This window comes from Anabrus simplex, chromosome 3 (assembly GCF_040414725.1).
Source record: "Anabrus simplex isolate iqAnaSimp1 chromosome 3, ASM4041472v1, whole genome shotgun sequence".
NCBI classification, from domain to species: Eukaryota; Metazoa; Arthropoda; class Insecta; order Orthoptera; family Tettigoniidae; genus Anabrus; species Anabrus simplex.
The window spans coordinates 136,759,273-136,780,203 of record NC_090267.1 but is presented as its reverse complement, the minus strand read 5'-3'; the positions used below and the strand labels follow the sequence as shown (position 1 = coordinate 136,780,203).

At 38.1% G+C, this 20,931-nt stretch overlaps 1 protein-coding gene across 1 annotated transcript in view; it reads left to right on the top strand.

Moving 5' to 3' along the window:
- LOC136867107 (protein SPT2 homolog) overlaps positions 1–20,931 on the top strand; it is a 165,253-nt gene that overhangs the window by 48,829 nt on the left and 95,493 nt on the right. Inside the window, exons 4-5 of the mRNA XM_067144213.2 lie at positions 11,921–12,081; positions 17,955–20,682. Of these exons, the coding sequence (XP_067000314.2) occupies positions 11,921–12,081; positions 17,955–20,682 (2,889 nt within the window). The remainder of the gene's footprint in view (positions 1–11,920; positions 12,082–17,954; positions 20,683–20,931) is intronic.

Here is a 20,931-nt window from a genome sequence, read left to right as displayed (position 1 = left end):
TTGGGTATATCTGCTACTTAAATTGGCACACACTCGCGGTTAACTGCTTAATGTCTAATATTGACATTCACAGTTTGGCACATATAATTCGTTTGTAGGTAACACTCAAATGTTTTTAATTTAATACAACAACTACTATTAATTTTATATATATCGGAAACTTATCTCTTATCTCGACTTGAGTTGGTCAGCTGCTGGCTCCTGGTTGTATGTTATGCCATCTCTGAGAAGTTATATTCCATCTCCGGTCACGTCACAGCTGGTTACTGAGCATCGTAGTCTTGGTCTCCGTCATAGTAGCCTGGGCAGTCTTCCTCCATCAGCTTAAGCAGTTCTCATCCTATTGGCGGTGTCCATGCAAGAAGAAAACAATATTATACTAGCAGAATAATTATCTAATTCATTCATTTTAAACATTAGCATCGAAATTGCGCTCTTATATGAATTTAAATGCAGCTTATTCTCATTAAATAGATCTTTTTCTTCACGTTTGTTAGTGCTTCTAGGTATTAATTATGTTATTTTTTATTATATTCAGCCACACTTTCTCTTCGATCTTGCACCGGTCCGTATATTCCTTTTCCTCTAATATTTGAAATTGAAATATATACATGTTTCTCCACGTCTTGACTAATTCTTTAGCTGTGAATAATTGATTTCTTCACCAATATTTATATTTTAAATACACAGTTCTCTTCCTTCTTGTTAATAAGCCTTTCCTTAGTTTCAAGTAGATTACTTTTTTTAAATGCGATCTATTTTCTGAAAGTAGTAAGAATTAATTGAATTAAATTATTTCTCAAGACAATAGTTGTTCCAATATGAAACTCTTTTCCGATGGTCTTTCTTAAGTCTCTGCCTTCTAAACTGTGAGGATGATTACCTCATTGTACTTCCTCTTAAAACAAAAATCACCACCACCGCTTCTAAACTGTGATTAACATACCTCTTGGTGACAGTTCATATGTGTTCATGTTACATGAAGCCGGCGCACGCCATTTTGTCCGCTACATCTCTGCGAGTAGGATTGCCTCGACTGCAACGTAATGGTACACTACTCATTCTGTACGCTGCTTTCCCGCCATTAGCTCTTTCACCATTGTTATCAAGTTTACAACCTAGTGTATACAGTAGTACGTCCTGTATGTATGTGTAGGTACTGTATTTTGTAGTGTGTTTATCTAGTGTACTACCTGCAATGTCGACCAAAAGAAAGCACGTGACTTTAAGTTTGTTTCAAAAACAGCAGATAATAATTAAACTTGACAAAGGAGAAACCACGACAAACCTAGCACGGATTTATGGCGTTGGACGATCTACAATCTACGACATCAAAGTCAACTGTGATAAAATCCTGGAGTATGTTGGGACTGCTGAGGGAGACTTGAGGGGAAGAAAGACAGTTAAAATAGGTGTGTCTTGAAATGGAAAATGCTTTATTCACTAGGTTTATGCAAGAGCGTGCCAGGCACACGCCATTATTGGGTGACATTCTTCGTGAAAAGGCAAAATATTTTTATGAAAAATAATGAAAAAGGACAATTTTTGGGCTAGCGATGGCTGACTTGATAATTTTAAGAAAATATTTGGGATTCGTTTCTTAACTGTCACGGGAGAAAAATTGTCTAGTGATGTTTCGGCCTTTGATACTTTTCAGAAGAAATTTGACTTAAAATCCAAGAATTAGGTCTTCTGCCAGAACAAGTTTACAGCGCGGATGAAAGTGGTTTATTCTGGAGGATGTTACCGCATAAGACTTTCGTACACTCTTCCGAAGAAAGTGCCCCAGGAAGATAAATGTCGAAAGACAGATTGACATTCATGCCTTGTGCAAACTCCACTGGCACACACAAACTTCCGTTACTGGTTGTAGGAAAAGCCAAGCATCCGAGGGCATTTCAAAACGTATCTCACTTGCCTGTCACCAATAAAAACCAAACCAAGGATCGGTTACCCGAGATGTTTTTACCGAATGTTTCAAGCAAGATTTTATACCGGCTGTAAAAAGATTTTCAAAAGACCACAATTTACCTCCTAAAGCTTTGCTACTTCTGGATAACGCTCTTGGACACCCTAAAGAAGAGGATCTGCATTCCAAAGACAGGCAAATTCAAGTCCTCTACACGCTTCCGAACACTACACCACTCTTGCAGCCCATGGACCAAAATGTAATCCAGCAAATAAAAGTTCATTACAAAAAATCGCTCCTTTCTGATGTAATTAAACAAACTGATGGAGTAATACATTTTTTGAAAAAAACAAACATTAGAGACATCATTTTCAACCTAGCTCAAAGCTGGAACAAAGTTAAAAGTGACACTATCCAGTGTTCGTGGAAAAAGGTTTACCCTGCTTTCAATTCTGAAAACTTGGTTGATCATTCTGAAGATAACTCTTCTTTACAAATGACTTCCCAATTTTTGCAAGAGTTTACAGAGTTTTCATGGCCAAAAACTGTGTATTCTTTTTTCCAGAAATAGAAATGTACTGTACTTATCTGTAAATTTTTTTAAATTTTACTCCCGATAATCCGGAATATTTCGATAATCCGGCAGTTGCCCGGTCCCATATATGTCGTATTTTCAAGAATGTACTGTAATATGTTGAGGTTGCCTATTGCTAAAACATACTGTGTACCATTGCGCAGCAAAGTGCTATTTCGACTAAATTAAATCGTCGAAGATGCAAGACTGACCCGTAAAATTCCTGTGATAGTTACCTATAAAGTTAAGGCGTGTTGAAGAAAATATGCTTACATTATCCTGTTACCTAGGCCTGAACTTCCTTGGCAGAGCAAGAGCCCAAACGGTAGATGTCTGCCGTGACAGAGAACCAAGGTGAGAGTGGTAGACGCTAACTTTGCATCTTAGAATATAAACTACTCGGTGTGCACGCGTCACCCTTCCAGAACAACAGAAGAGTTGACCAGTCACGTGCTGAATTTTGACAGAGCAGCTTTTGCATCTTCTTAGATGAGGGTGGAACATTCTCACACCCTCTGACAGTTGCCAGATCACCACAAACAAGGGTTCCTTTTGGCATCAATCCCACACTCTCTGATACTGACTAAAATTCTCTAAACAAGGGTCCTTTCTTGCATCAGCGAGTCATGAGAACAGACAGTTCCCTTCCTCATTGTACTGCACAGAACTGCAACCCCCCTTTTCCCCCACCTTTTTGTAGCCTTTACAGTATAATCAACACTGTGGAAACACAAAAGGCCTAAGTACAATCTTAATGGTGCTGAATGTTCGACCCGACCAAAACTGACAGAGAACAGTCAGGAGCTGGATTGGTGCCTCTCAAAACCAAAATCACCAAGATAGGAGGCTATCGTGTAAAATAACATGAACACAGAGATACAAGGAAATGCTGAGTTTTATTAGAATTAAACAAGGAGCAAAACAAAACAAAGAAGGTGACCCTCGTGAATCAAAAGGAACAAAATTTAAAATGTTTTTTACTCACATTGCAAAACTTTTAGACCCTCTTCAACGTTGGTCAAGTCATATCTCAAAACATTACTTTCTCTCCGCTCAACACCAATCTTTATCATCAATACAATATTTTGACTTGACTCGTTTTCTTCACACACTTATGATATGTCAAACTTTGATTCAAAACGTTGTATGAGTATTTCTTTCTCTTCTTAAAACACCAATATCATATCAAGGTACCAAAATCTTCCACCCCCTTCTCTTTTTTTCCCTAAAATCTCCACAGAAAAAAAGGAACGGAAAAAGGTCATTGCTGACGTAAAAAGAGGAGAAGGGTCAAAACAAGAAGTAATGTGCTGAAAGCACAGAACATTAAAATCTTAAACTACCATAATAAGTGGGTTGCCGTGGCTACCTTCTAATTAAACAGATAATGAAGTAATGCATACTATGCATAACATAGTGAAAAATAAATCAACGGCTGAAAAACCTGTAACAAGAACAGGAGTCATAAAGGCAAAAAAAAAAAAAAAAAAAAAAAAAAAAAGGTTTGAACAGCTGATACGTCCCCTTTCCAAACTACACTCACACATATTCAGAGACCCATAATATCCAGATCATAACCAAAGGAGCATAACGGCAAGGCATACCCAAGCAGTCATTGATCTGTTAAGCCAATAAATCAAATGCTCTTTGCCTAGTTCAGAAAAAAAAACAGGTGTGCAAGGTTTCAATAAGAAGCCTTTCTCTCCCAAACCAAACATGCCATGTAGTTATACGTCCTCGCTGCCAACACTTACTTATACCAGATGAATTAGGATCTCATGTTGACATGAATTTTGCACAGCAAACGATTGCAATTACAGTCAAGACTTCCAGGTCAAGCAATGCACCGTAGGCCCTTAATGCAAACAAAACAATGGTCTCCAACCGCACAGATAATCAGCCGTAACACTCAACTCACAAGAGGATGTATAAGCGCCCAACCCTCATCATTCCTGTGACAGTGGAAAATGCACACACTACAGTAAATAAATAAAGTTAAAACTAAGCTCAAGCCACACAAGACCAATCAAAATGCAAGTCAAGACACATCTTTTAGATATCCATGGCAAACATATCAAAAGAATGAAAGGATACTGTTACCTCAAATTACTTGAAGAGAGAAAACACCCCCGACTTGAACGAGAGTCCCATAGCATATACAGTATTGAAAATTGCTGAAACACTGCCTATATGAGAGGAAAGTCATTGCTATCCCTTTTCCCTTCATCTCAAGACATAACCCAAACAGAAGTAAAGTCCTACTTAGAGCTAGAAATAAATGCTTCCGACGACAGATCTCGCACGAGACGCTATCTGCCTGCATTGGGTCTAGTTAGGTTCACAAGTCTTTCAATTGAAAGAGAAGCAGCCATTATTGGCTGACCTACAGTGACTGTAAATAATGCAAAATCAGACTGAAGTTACAAGATACAGGCGTGGTTCAAAACAAAGACTCAGTTTTCATTATTATTATTATTATTATTATTATTATTATTATTATTATTATTATTATTATTATTATTATTATTATTATTATTAATAATAATAATAATAATAATATAATAATGAACTGGTATATCTCCCTCCCGCAAAACCGACAGAAAATTTCTTACTCACGGATTTAAACATAACACCAACAAAACGAAAAATGAGGGAAGGGGGTGACCATACTAAAGTATGTCTCAGGTGATGAAGTCTTCCAGAAGTGAAACAAACAAAAAACTAACAAAACTTGAACTTTCATACTTGGAATCTGACTGGGGCTGGATCCAGTGTTGCTGATTCGGATGAGAGAATGGAGGCTTGGCCACCACCTCCAGTGCTCCCAGATCACTTTTCTGTTCCATTCACACTCCAGCACCAGCATTGCTCATCTACACATCAGGTTTTTCCTCATTCGGCAGGATGGTTCGCAATAACACCTGCAACACTGACATTTTTCTGATACAGGTCACGTGGGCGAGATGCGGTTTTGATCCAGAAAACAGCATTAGGGAATATAGTTCTCTGAGGAGGTTCACATAGCGATGAAGGCGTTTGAAGACTTTACTCCCAGTCATGGAGCATATTCACATTCCTCGCCGCACTAAGTCTAACAATAGCTTTCAAGAAGGAACTATGCCTTCTACTTCATGACAGCATATTTTGTCGTACCAGAGGACTGAAGAAATCCGTTGCTCCAAATGAGCTCCAAATGCTTCATCAGAACTTAGCCGTGCTCCAATAAAGTCCATCCATATCACAGGATAAGGTAACGAAAAAGATTGTTTAAATTTAGCCCAAAAAAGAAAAGCACGGGAATTCGCACGTACAGCCCTTGTGCATTATATATATATACATACACATACGGAATTACCAGTCTAGAAAGCCAAGAATAATGGCCATGAGGATTTGTCATGCTGACCCCACAATACCTCGTAATTTGTAGGCCTTCGGGCTGAGCAGAGGTTGCTAGGTAGGCCATGGCCCTTCAGAGCCATTATACTGAATATACCAATGAAATCCCATTACATAAGAACTCGACATAACTAACATCCTACCTTGGCTTCTATCTGCACCTAGACGAAATACTCTGACATAAACAATTATTCTGAATGGCCACAAACATTAAATAAGATTACATAAAATGTTGGAATAAAATGAATATATTTTGACTGCCGCATTTTCCCACAGTCGCATCCTCTTCCACATAAACTCGAGCTCTGCTTGGCAGAATGATGCCAGAAATTTTAAACTTTAACTGGAGGAGGTGACACACGACATATCACAACCTCTAAGATGCCATTCACAGCAGAAACATCCTTTTGCATAAACTGCCTGTTTTTCCTGGGTTTCGCTGTTTCATTTGTGAGGTAGTCGACAGTGACCATCTTCCAACAGACTCCCCATCACCTTTCAGTCCAACCACAATAATACAGGAATTTTCCGTCATCTCGCTCCTCCTTAAAACTGATTGCAACTCGAGAGAGTAATTCACCATCCACCAGGTGGGCACAGGGACTGCAACAATTGGACCATAATTACAAACAGCAGAAAAGGTCTTTCAGATAGTGTGAGGCCAGTGTCGAAAGAAATTTATCAAGGTTGGGCTCTTTAGGTGACACAACATAGGGTGCTCATAGGAATTTTTTTTTTTAATTCATGAGATGCTGAAGAACTTTAGCTAAATTTACTGTCACCATTCTGGAGATGGTTCCCACTTGGCTCATCAGAGCCTCATGACTCTTTCCCCACTGAGGAGCCCAGTGATTTCCCTGGGTAAGCACAAATTTAGAAATGTAAAAAATTTAAGAAAAGTAGAAAAATGTACAAGTGTTTTCCTGCTGCAATGAAAACATACAGTAACCATCTAAACTTTAAGCTACATTTAAAAAAAAAAATCTCTATCCTTACATAACCTATAACTTAAAGAAGGTAACCCATGTACAGAGAAATATTATTTACCCATAGGGATTTTGTAAAATTCACAAGTTGCCTTTACACATACTTCCAAAACATTCCAATGTAACAGGTTTACCAGGTCAGCACAAAAGAAAAAACATCATCCAGGTAAATCAATGAATATTCAAGATAAACTTAAATATTATAACTAAGCGGTCTGCCTATTCAATACAATATATAATTTATTATATCTAGTACATATTTTGTCCCCTAAGAGACATCATTAGCAAATAATAAATTAACATTAATATACCAGAAATCAATATTATTAAAATTGGAAAAACACATTAAAATTTTTGACATTTAACGCGTTGGGTGCCACGTGCCGCCATATGGCGTCACGGTGGTCTACAAATTTGAGAAATTTGAAATCAGAGTTGGCGTGACGCCATATGGCGGCACAGTTGAGTTTCAGGCGATGCGCCGTAGATAATCAGCTGTGACATCTATGCGCGTAAAATTGGTACTACGTGAAGGGCGAATTTCAGGGTCTATTCCAGCTATGTATTTTTACTGTATGCCAACATGTGGCGCCACAGTATTCTTCCGAAGCCACTGACTGGCCAGTGGTCTTTGTCACAGGTGAAAGCGCGCCAGGCTTTGTTTATTCCTCGTTTACGTACGTATTATCACTCAGTTTATATAGTTGTGCAAAAATATAAAAAAAATGGAAGATATTGGTAATAATCTTACGAGGGAACACATACATGTGTTACACTCGGATTCGGTTGAAATTTGGTAGGAATATTCGTGGGAGGCAGTAGAATGCCAAGGTGAAAACTGCATGTACCCAGGGCAAGTTTTAACGCCAAAATTGAGCAAATAAATAGTCATAAAATTAGAAGTACCACGGGAGTATCGGGGTGTGGCGGAGAGGTAGGGAGGAGCGAAGCATCGGACGTGAACCAACCGGGCTGTGTCGAGCTGCGCCAGCAGCCAGGTAGCGTACAGTTAGCGCGTTTCCCTTAACTTCCCGATCAGATGTGCAAAACGTAAATATGAAAACAGCACATGAAACAAGTGTACAAAGGACGATGTTTGAACAACGATGCCAATAAGGTTCGAAAAATTACGAGTAACAAGATCTCGGGCATGCCGAGACGCATATTTTCATTGTTTAGAGTTATCAGAAAACTGTTCACAACAATATGTAATGCAATATAAGTACTTGTTTTGCATTTTACTAGGTTTTCATAAATATTGCGTTAATTTGAATTAGGAAATAAATATCCCGTATTGGAAATTCGTATTGAACATTCCATGTCAAAAAATTCTGTGACACCATATGGCGTCACGCTATATGTTATCTTTCCTAAAAATTGATGTGACACCATATGGCGTCACGCATGACCATGGTATGGTGAGATAAAATTTACTTAGTACATCATATAAATACATCCCAAGATTATATAAACAGTCTACAACGCGTACAATTGCTTTGGCACCAGCGGAATGCAATTCAAAAACATGCCTGGCACCAGTGGAATAGTGTGCTACAATCGGCTCGGCACTCAACGTGTTAAAATAAGATCTTCGAAATTTTGTTAAAATTGTAAGTCATAAGACAGATAAAACAGTTAAATTGTCCATACTTCTCTTGTTGATATTCTTGGAAAATACCAGTTTTGCTTATAAAATCTTAAAATATCATTTCTTGTAAATAGCACACTTGATTTGTATCTCTTGGTAAAAGATTTGTTGAAACTTAATAAGCATTCCTTAGATGGTATAATAAATTTAAATGCTTCAGAATTTAAAGTCAGATGCACACTTACCTCGGTAGAAGTGAGTCCTTCTCCGCACATCGGGGCCAATAATAAGGAATAAAATTATATCCATTACCACACAGAACTTTACCATCACGGCCCCGAGCTGACTTTAAATTACTGTCTACTGTTCGAAACTTCTCACTAATCATATCCATGTACTTCTGTCTAATTTCCTCATCCTGGAGATTTTCTACCCTTATACGTTTGCAGACAGATTTCACTTTCTCTACCCTAGGCCTAGAGATACTTAGTTCACTACAGATCAGATAGTAAAAATGAAATGGCGTATGGCTTTTAGTGCCGGGAGTGTCCGAGGACATGTTCGGCTCGCCAAATGCAGGTCTTTTGATTTGACTCCCGTAGGCGACCTGCGCGTCGTGATGAGGATGAAATGATGATGAAGACTATACATACTCCCAGCCCCCGTGCCAGAGAAATTAACCAATGCTGGTTAAAATTCCCGACCCTGCCGGGAATCGAACCCGGGACCCTCTGAACTGAAGGCCAGTACGCTGACCATTCAGCCAACGAGTCGGACTAGATCAGATATTGGTCTGTATCATCGAAAAATCCGCGAAAAACTCTTACATTCCTAACAGATTTCCTGAATTCAAAGTCTGTTAAGATATAGTCTATTATGGATCTGGTACCCCTAGCCTTCCATGTGTAGCGGTGAATAGCCTTATGCTTGAATAAGGTATTCGTAACTGCTAAACCCATACTAGCACAGAAGTCCAGCAAACGCTTCCCATTCCCATTAGCTTCCATATCTTCCCCACATTTACCAATCACCCTTTTGTATCCTTCAGTTCTATTCGCAACTCTTGCATTGAAATCACCCATTAGCACTATTCTGTCCTTCCTGTTGACCCTGACCACGATGTCACTCAATGCTTCATAAAACTTGTCAACTTCATCCTCATCTGCACCCTCACATGGTGAATACACGGACACAATTCTTGTCCTAATTCCTTCGACTGACAAATCTACCCACATCATTCGCTCATTTACATGCCTAACAGAAACTATGTTGTGTGCAATGGTATTCCTGATGAAGAGCCCTACCCCAGACTCTGCCCTTCCCTTTCTAACACCCGTCAAGTACACTTTATAATCTCCTATCTCTTCCTCGTTATCTCCCCTTACCCGAATATCACTTATTCCTACCTCATCCAGATTCATCCTCTTTGCTGACTCAGCCAGTTCTACCTTTTTTCTTCCATAAGCTCCATTAATATTGATAGCTCCCCATCGAATTCCATTTCGTTCGCCAAGTTGTTTCCAAGGAGTCCCTTGCCTGTCAAATGGGAGTGGGACTCCATTACTCCCATAGGTCCGAGACTTGTTTAAAATGTTCTGAGCTTGGTAAATTCATGAAGCAGGATGCTACCCTACTTGCACATAGTCCAAGTGAGGATCTCTCCTCTAACGGGTTATGGACCACTGGTGAATTGTATAGTCCTAGCCGCCTGAGCACAAGAAGGGCCATGACTCAGAATATGTCCGAGATGCCCACTCCCATTCCATAGCAACTGGTATGCTGACTCTCAGGACCACTTACTAGGCCACTCAGCCGTTGCCCATGGTTCACGAACTAGGGCGTGACTACAGTAACTCACAAACATGAACCATGGGGTTTATAATAACATTTTTTAAAAAATTGGTAGACTGTTGTAACTCTCGTGTGAAGAGATGAAACTGCAGTCTTCTAGGAGCATGAGTGAAGAAGAGTGCTTGATGGTAAGTAGCTGTGTTAAATATTAGCTGGAAGGAGCGACTGTAGCCTCTTGTATGGAGTCAAAAGGGAAATTTGGTTTGAAGTCTGTAACAGTAGGAGATTTATGTGTTAAAGAATGAATTTGAATGAAAGGAGAGTTTAAAGAGAAATCGAAGTGTGTAAAATCACTTACCTCATTATTAATGTTGAAATTGGTTGACATTTGTGTGTAATTTCATTTATTTTCAACTGTAATAGTGTTAAATAGTTGCTGTGATAGCGTTGAAATGACTGATATTTAAGTTACTAGTGTTACAGATGATGTGAGATTAATGGAGGAGAGGGTCGAAGCGGTGTGCCATGTTTATATGCTATTGGCCGTGGCGGGTAGCGGGAAATGAATTCAATTCTTAGAACAATATAAAGAGAAACGATATCATCAGTATCAAGTGGATTTCAAATAAAAGTTAGGTCCAGTCTATAGTCATTCTTTTGTGAGGAGATAAATTAGCCTTCCTCTCGAACTACGATGCGGGAGCGAGGGAAAGTGTGACAGTAAACATCCATAATTATAAAGTTCTATAAGAACTCAGTTAATTTCGTTAAAAGGTGTTCTGTAAAGGGTTTAAGAAATCAAATTGTAGCATTAATAGTGTGGCGAAGCAAATAATTTTTTTTTTTTTTTAATTCTGTAATAGAGGAAGTGTGTTCGATGGCAAGTAGTTGAGTTATAAGTAGCTATAACAATGTAATTCTGTGGGAACAGTTAATACTGCTAAAAGGTGTTCAGCAAAGGATTGAGAGTGTAGGAAATCAAACTAAATCTTAAACGGCTTGAAATTAGAATAATAATGAGGGAAAGATTTTATGATTATTCCAATTTTTTTTTTTTTTGAAAAGGTAAGTTTAGTCCTTTTAAAGCATGTAAGAGTGAGGAAGTGTGTTCGATGGTAAGTAGCTGTGTTTTTTTTTTTTTTTTACAGAGATTTTGGTTTGAAGTCTGTAATAAGGAGGAGAATAAAGTATTAAAAGTATGAGATTATAGAGTTAATCAGAGTTTTGATACTTGTTACTTGTGCTTCTGGTATTATAACGGTGTGAGAATATGGGAGGTGGATGTGGTGGAGGTGGGGGGGTTAGGTGGGGTGTTAAGTTTATGTGTTGTTGATAGTGGTGGGATTGTGGGTACGGGCAGGGCAGGAGTTGTATTTTTTGAAATTAATGGGGACTCCGAAGTTAATAATTTAATATTAAAAATGTTATGTTGATTTAAATTTAGTAGAATTGTAACATGTAATGTGCTGCTGTAGTCAGTACAAAATACTAAGTAATCGGAGATTTCTGCCGGTAATGTTTTCATTTTATAATTACAATGCTGCTTTATAAATTATTTTTTGTGTTCATTCATTGTCAATAAATATCTGTCTAAGGAAGTGTGAGTATTATGTTTGAACAGAGGAAGTATATATCACAATTTTCTTGTAATTATAAAGTGTCGTTTTATCTTTCAGGACCTTGTCAGCCTGATGAAGATGATTATGGATATGTTTCTCAGGAAGCTTCTGCCTTTTATAATAAGTTAATGGACAAGTATAAGAGTGCACCTGCCGAAGAGCCACTGTTTCCCGAAAGGTCATCAAAGCCAGTATATAAGGATCTCAATTCAACGAAGGTGAGAAATATAAGGGTCTTGATGTATTATTCCCTTATTCCCTTGCCTTGTTCAGGTGCACAGTCACTTTTTTTTTTTTTTTTTAAGAAGGATTAAGTACACCAGTGAACATTCCAGAAACTCAGACTTTTCTGAGTAACTGTTGGTTCTGTTTGCCTATGGATTGCTGTCAGAAAGTGGTTGGTCAGAGTTGAATTGTAAACAGTACAGTAGAGTTGAAACGTACAGTCCCTGGCCATATTATTAGAAGCACCTTTTTTTTTTTTACAATTCTTCTGGGGTCTAGTTTTGTAAACTGGCTCACCTATCATTGTTTAATGGGTTGAATATTGTAAAACAGCTACAATAGAAGCCCTATTTAGCATTTTTACAGAGACCTGATTTTTTAAACTTTGAATGAGTGTTTACCTTAAATCAAGGTTTCAGTAGAAAACACATCTTTTCCAGAAATATTTGCCTGTATTAACATAAATTGCACCATCACACATTATATACACAGTGGCAGCAATAAAACAAGGAGGTATCTATCCTACACACTGTACTGTAGTTGCAAATTTGTACTATTTGTGCTGAAGATTCCTCTTATGTTAAACTGCCCCTGTTATCGGAGCAAGAGACCTGTATTGCACCATAACTAGTTTTGGCTCAGATTGTTCTTTGAAAATAAATAAATGTATTAAACAAAGGCATGCTTGGGTACAGCGTAATAAATTTGTTTCTTTACACTGTCATCAGATTAACAGACCTATGCTATTTGCAGAAATCGCTGAATAATTGCTCAAGGCTGTGGTTATTGGTCCTCACTACATACACAAGGAAATGTGGTTGATAGATGATGGATCATTATCTCATACATACATCTTCATTGTTCACTGTAACGTCTTTTAAAGTTCAGTCTGCTAGCCTCTTCAAATGAACTAAGTGCTTCCATAATCCTCCTTCTGTAGCTTCTTTTAGTTGCACACCTCTTAAAATTTGGTCCCTTCTACGTTTTGTGGTTGGTTAAGAAATTGTTTTCAATTTTTAGTTACGAATATGTTCGCTATTATTCCTGATAATGGGGACCCTTCCTCCTGACAGTAGATTTTTGTCATTGAATTCAATACTGCTTTGGTTTAAGGTGGTTCTTATAAGGTTATACACGTTTTTCCATAAAAGTCGGAAAAGATACCAAACTCGCACAAAAACACATTAAAACCGGTATGAAACAGCAATCGGTTTGCAGACGTTTTCCAAACAGTCGCTTGCTCATTAGCACAGTGGTTTCTAATTCCAATAGTCAGAACATGGATATTCAGTTTCATTCTTAAACATTGTAATAGCATCACTCCAGAGGCGTTTGGCAAACTTTTCCATTTTCTTACTTCAAATGTGATCACTTGACCTAGGTTTACCGTGTACGTATTATGAAAACATATTTCAGGCTCCCTATAAATTCAAGCTCACTATAAATTTACATGGGAACAGCCTTTCTGAAACTTAACCAGATGTGAAAGTACATAACCTAACCTCTGAAATTAGTTGTGCACACTGCTGTATCTTGAGAAGGAGAAGCATCATGTTCTTATTGTATTTCAGTACCTAGTATTAAAATTAAGCAATCGTTTGCTTCAGCCTTTATTTCTAAGGAGTTAACAACTACTATCGGTACACATATTATGAAAACATGTTCTTCCAATATTTTTTTACACCAGTTGTGGGGTATTATTACTCGACGTCAACAGCACCTTTGAATGTCGGGGAAAGCTCGCTCAAGACCAGCTACAATATATCAGACCATAATGCAGAATCCAACATAGCGGTTGTTTTGGACCAACACCCGTGCCGTGGATTTCCTGTCTGCTGTGAAACAATAGAAAGGCGATGGGCATAAGTTCGGGTTTAAAAAAAATTAAGGCCGATAATTTCCGTGAAGAAGAACTATTGTATTCAAAATTAACTGAGTTTACAAAGAAATTATATTATTTATCATCTGAGAAAACATTTAAGGCACAAACACACATTCGACCCACACACATAAAACTACAAGTAACAAAGTTAAAAATCACAAATGTTTACCAACGTCTATTATAACCGCATAAGATAGATTTAGAAGAAAAAATATATGGCACCAATGTCATTCTGACTTCCTACGAAGTATAGTAGCTAACTTCAAATGTGCACATAACGATGTATTTTTAAAATATCTATTCACCTTCAATCACTTATGACTGAGCTAAAAAAAGTATAACTAAGCTGACACATTATTTTCTAAAGATAATAATTTGCTGCCAAGTTTTACCTATCTTCAGACTTTTGATCTGGAGGTTCTTAGAAATTTCCTTTGGAAAAGATTTTTCCTCAGACACGTGTTTGACCTATGTATAAGCAAGCAAAGCTAAAAATCACTAACGTTTATCAACATTTATCAGTAAACAACAACAGTGTAGAAGAAATATAGAGATTTAGAAGAATCCACTTTAGTCCATGTTTTAATGACTGCTTTCAACGAAACAGCACCCCCTGTGGATTGGGGCAGTTGAATAATACCTCGGGTGTACTGTGCCTATCATAAGAGGTGACTTAACACGTTGACTACCAGCTCCTCAGCGGGTCATTTAAACCTCCAGCCCAGCCTTTTAAAATCCCCTCATCTCTATGGTGCACTATTTTGCATTAAATGTTACTGTACGAAAACAATTGTAGGTACAATATTGAAAATTTTAACATACCTTGAGTATGATTACTAGTAGTGCTTGAGGCTATGGTACTGGGTTTGATATTTTCCTGAATGGAGAGGGACACCGCACTTTCTTCAGAACCACCTGGTTTCATGCCGGACGTTGCTTTTCATGCACACTCTGCACGTCTGGTTGGGAAATTGTCCTATTTCATGCCTGGGATTTTATGAAGCATATGCTCTTTTATTTTCCTATCAAGTCGATCATTAGCCGGAGTTCGCTTAGGGGGTTGCACCGGTGGACTACACATAGATGCTGATGAACCTACTGAAGAGTGAGATGGGACCGGCAACACAGAAATACTCGCGGCTTCTGATGGTTCTTCATGTTCACTGTCTTGTAAAAAGTTTCTACATATTGCCTACATATTTTTGGAAAATCCTGAATGCATTATAAAATGTACACTGCAAATGTAGAAAAACTTTTTTTTTTGGTCATTTCACTGTTTTTTTGCATGAATGTATACATTGCCAAATACTGGTTGGCTGTATCCACTCCGTGCATATACTGATTATAATCAATAATGCTTACAGGTTTCATTTTTATTTTCTTAAACCTGTTTAGTACTTCAGCCATTTCTGCAGAATGTACAGTTGAAACCATGGTAATTACTTCTTGTCCTTCCATGAACATAGCAGTACTTCATTCTCCCTATCGAAAGTTAATTCTCCTGTTTTCAACTTCTTCTGCCTTTCACTGAATTCCGTATTAAGTCCCTTATTCTGTCTTATTGCCCCACATACAGCTGTTTTTCATTCATGCAGTTCCTTGGCTAAGCCTACACTATTGTAAAAATTGTCCATGTACACGTATACCCCTGGCCAAGATAGGGATCTAATACCGTATAATCTCGAATACCACTCGCAGCGTTTTTTCAAAAATTGGGTGCGGGTCTTATTTAAAATTTTGGGAAATTTATCTTTCCGAATGCACGTAAATCGGGCATCACCGCCGGCGCGGCTTGGCAACAATGCTCTCTCCGCTCTCAGTATACGCTACTTCCGTGCTTGGCGTCAGTCTCACGCATGTTCTCGGAGTCTCAACATGAATTCCACAAAGCGTTTGTGATCTTTTACTGCGAGTGAGAAACTGAAAGGAGTTTGGGAAGCCAAAATTATTGAAAATTGTGCTGCCGGTAGAAAATACGATATTGACGAGTCGTGTATTCGCAATTGGAGAAAGAAGAAAAATGTGCTATTAACATGTAGTGGTGATCGTAGAGCTTTTCATGGACTGAGTGTACAGTTTCCAGAAATTGAAAAAATACTTTATAAATACGTGACAGAAAGGCTGGAATCGGGATATGGTGTGTCAACCGAAATGTGTCAGATAAAGGCATTAGAGATTGCAAAGGAACTTTCATTGGAAGGGTTTAAGGCAAGCCGAGGATGAGTTTGTAATTTTTATAAAAGAAATGGGTTGAGCATACGAAGGCATACCTCAATTTCACGGCGTCTTCTTGGTGCCTACGATGAGAAATTATTGTCGTTTCAGCGTCACATAATTCAGTTGCAGAAGGAAAATGCATATTTGCTTTCCCAAATTGGCAATGCAGATCAGATGCCCGTCTACTTTGAAATGCCAGTGGACAGGACTGAGAATGTTAAGGGTATGAGAAGTGTTACCATTAGAACAGGTGGTAATGAAAAACAATGGTGTACAGTAATGTTGTGTATTCTCGCCGACGGAACCAAATTTTATGTATTATGAACAGATTCACATCAGTATCAGTTTTGGCTATTTATATCCATCATCAGCTGATATATTACAATATTGTAACCATTAGACGTTAATGTACGTGACAAAGATGTTGTTATTGATCAGAGCATCCGGATGTCTATTGGGGTTAAAGATAAAGTGTATTGTCATATTGTTTTGTCTATGTGGGATTGAAATGGTGTCTCTGACCAATGTGGCGGTGAAAGGCTACAATAAACTAAAAACTTATTACGTGACATTAAGCACATTAAACACACAAAACATATTAAAATACACGAAACGTAGTATAAAACACTTGATAGGTTTAAACACTAAAATATAAAGTACATATATGTTAAAACACTTGTTAAAATTTTAAAACTTCATGCTCTGTGGAGTTCCTTCTTCAGGCTTCCTTGTGGTTCTTACACATCTGTGTAACATTGATTTGGTTGCATAAGTTGATAATGTTCTATTTGGCTAGTATATGTCATGTATGTTCGTGGCAAAAACCCATGTCATAAGATAGTCAAGTACTGTTGCGGTTCAACTGTTGATATAATTTTTGGTGAGTTTTAAAGCAGATTGTGAAGTCTTGAATTTTAAATTCAATTAAAATGAGTGTTGGTAACGACCTCCCTCTTGTCTGTGTTCGTGTATGGAGCTGCTGTTATCTGTAAAGATAAACTAGTATAAGTACAGTGTGAATTTGAATGGCAGAACAGTGACCGCACAGTACTACAGGGACTTCCTGGTGCGACAGGTATGATGTGGTGTTCGGGAGAAACGTCTGGATCTTGTGGACAGTGCAATAATCCTGCACGACAATGCAAAACCACATAAAGCAGAGTGTGTAGGGCAGCTGCTGCAACGTTGGGGATGGGAAGAACTGGAGCACCCACCGTACTCTCCCGACATTTCACCCTGTGATTTTGATCTCATTCGAAAGATTAAGGAACCACTACGTGGTAGGCGGTTTGAAACACGAGAGGACATTGCTAATGCTGTGCGCCAACAGGTGATCCGATTCACACATGGTGCAGCAAATGCTGAGGCAGATGGTATTCAGCGCCTCCCACATTGTTGGCAGCATGTAGCAGGGGACTACTTTGAGGGTCTTTAGGCCCAGGTTTGTCATGTCAACTTTGTGTACTGTGTTGTCATTCTTTTCCACCGGGAAGGCTATTTTGCCCTGTATACTACCATAATAAATTAGTGTGTTACGATATTTCAGTGCTATTCTTTGTTCACACATGTAGTTAACACCTTGTCCTTTCATCTGTGTATGTCACATTTTCCAACCAGACTGGTATCTTCAAGAAAAAAAATAGTTGCCATGACTTTTGCCCCAACCCTCGTATGATCCCTCTGTTCCTTCCCTTCTGTGTGCTGATTATTTTGCACTAATAAAGAAACTTTGTACTTTTGTGTAATATATTTTCTATGTCATTTTAGGACCGTGTCAAGGCTGCACTTGAGAGGCAAAAGGAAGAAGAAATGATGCCACACAAAAGAAAGAGAAAATCAAAAGATAAAGGAAAGGATGTAGATGATGGAGACACGACACTCAATTACTCAAGTTCAGATTTGAGGGACTTAGATGACAGCCGTAAAGGCAGAAGACGAGAAGAGGAGGAAGAAGAATATGAAGAAGAAGAAGAGGAAAGAGCACCAAGTAAACCAGTTAAGCCTAAAAGACCTGCTCCACCTCCTATAGACTTCCAAGAACTACTTAAGTTGGCTGAAAAGAAACAGTTTGAGCCTATCAAGGTGGAACCTCGTATCAAGGAGGAGGAAGATGAACGACCAATGACAAAAAAACAGAAAATGGAATATTTGAAGGAACAGGAATGGCGACGGAGGAAGGAAGAAGCTGGCAGAAGTGGTGGAAATCGTGGAATACCTTCTCAAAGAATTCGAAAATTAAGTGAAAGTGAAAGGGAAGAAAGAAGAGGTGATTCTGGACAGAGAATTCCCAAACTAAATAGGGATGAGAGGCAAACTGATAGTGGACAAAGAATTCCTAAATTAAATGGAAGTAGGGATGACAGGCAAGCTGATTCTGGACAAAGAATTCCTAAAATAAACAGTGGTAGGGATGAAAGGCAGAGTGATTCTGGGCAGAGAGGTCATAAAATAAATAGTAGTAGAGATGAAAGGCAGAATGATTCTGGACAGAGAATTCCTAAATTGAACAGTAGTAGAGATGAAAGGCAGAATGATTATGGACAGAGAATTCCTAAAATGAATAGTAGTAGAGATGAAAGGCAAAATGATTCTGGACAGAGAATTCCTAAAATGAATAGTAGTAGAGATGAAAGGCAAAATGATTCTGGACAGAGAATTCCCAGAATGAATAGTAGTAGAGATGAAAGGCAAAATGATTCTGGACAGAGAAATCATAAAATGAATAGTAATAGAGATGAAAGGCAAAATGATTCTGGACAGAGAATTCCCAAAATGAATAGTAGTAGAGATGAAAGGCAAAATGATTCTGGACAGAGAAATCATAAAATGAATAGTAATAGAGATGAAAGGCCGAATGATTCTGGACAGCGAATTTCCAAAATGAATAGTAGTAGAGATGAAAGGCAAAATGATTCTGGACAGAGAATTCCTAAATTAAGTGGTTACAATGATGAAAGGCACGCTGATACTGGACAAAGAAGTCCTAAGGTAAACAGTAGTAGAGATGAAAGACGATATGATTCTGGTCATAGAACTTTTAATACAAATAATAACAGGTTTGAAAGGCAGAGCGAATATGGACATCAAATACCAAAGTTGAACAATAGTAGTAACAATAGCAGGTATGAAAAACCAGACGATGGTGGAAGAAAAATTTCTAAAGGGAGTAATGTGGGAGAAAGGACCTCTGAATCCGGGGGAAGAACTTCTAAAGTGAACAGTACCTATAGTAATAGTTCGAAAGATGAAAGACAAGTTAATGATGGGCAGAAAGTTTCAAAATCAAGCTCTAGTAGGGATGAAAGACAAAGCGATTATGGCCAGAGAGTTCCTAAAGTAAATGGTAGAGATGAAAGGTATAACAGTTCCATAACAAAATCATTTAAGAGAGATGAACAGCAAAATGATAACAGGGATAGAATTACAAAAACATTTAGTAAAGATGAAAGGCTTAGTGATTCTCTGCAGAGAATTCCTAAAGCAAATGACAATGAAAGGACATCAAAGTTCTCCAGGGGAAATGATTCAAGGAGAGAAGAAACTCCTCACAAAATTCCAAAATTAAATGATTATAGGGAGGATAGATCTCACTCACAACAAAGAATACCAAGTAGGGAGGAGTATCACCAATCAAAGGCTTCAAAACAGAATGGAATGATCTCAAGGGATGATAGAGACAGAGCAACAAGTAACAGGGATGGCAAGACAGATGCTAAACTCTTAAAGAAGACTGAAACAAATGATGATAAGTCTCGGCCAAAATTAATAAAATCAAGCAGTAGTGACTCCATTCGTAAAGCAACAGATGGCCGAGAAGTCAAATATCAGAATCAAAGTCAGGATAGACTAAAGAGTAATAGTGTACAATCTTCAAACTCTTTGAAACAGGTCAATTCAGATAGAATTTATGAAGAACAAAAGAGAAATAATGATGCAAACAATAGAAAACCTCAGTTGTCAGGTTATAGTAAAAAACTTCAAGAAAGTCTTTCAGCTAAATTGCAAGAACGAAGAGAAGCTGCAGAAAGGAAAATTAGAGATGAGAGGGCGCTTAAAAGTACCAGTGAACCTAATTTGGCTACAAAACCTTCTATGAAGCCTGGAAGCAAAGACATAACTCCATCAAAACAAGGTAACAAAGGGGCTGCCAGTAATGAACCTGCCAGGAAAGAGAGTATGACAAATCGACCAAACTTACTTGGTCAGAGATCGGTATCAGGTGGTGGCTTGCCTGCCAGAGTCCAGAATATCAATAAATCTCAACAATCAGGTTCTCAGAATGACCGAGGGAAAATGTCATCGATATCTTCAAATGTGAAACCTAAACAATTTCCTCCTCCTGACTTAAAGCCTAAACAGTTTCCTCCTCCAGATGTGAAACCAAAACAGTTTCCACCCCCGGATGTACGATCAAGACAGTTCCCACCTGCTGATGTCAGGCGGAAACAGTTTCCTCCTAGTGATATGAGGAGAAATGGCAGACCACCTGTAAAACGTAAGTTTTTATTTAGAATATTTGAGAAATTAACATTGGAAATAATACAAGAAGCATGATAAGAACAGTCATGTGAGATTAAAATAGGATGTAGTTAACTAATCCTTTCCCTATTTTAACTTCCAACCTAGAGAACCATATGGTAAAAACTCAAAACACATTTTTTAAAGTTGACACTTCTAACATAAATAAACAGAAATAATAAACAGCACAGGGTATATGAAACAAACCATTACCGGTAAATGGCTT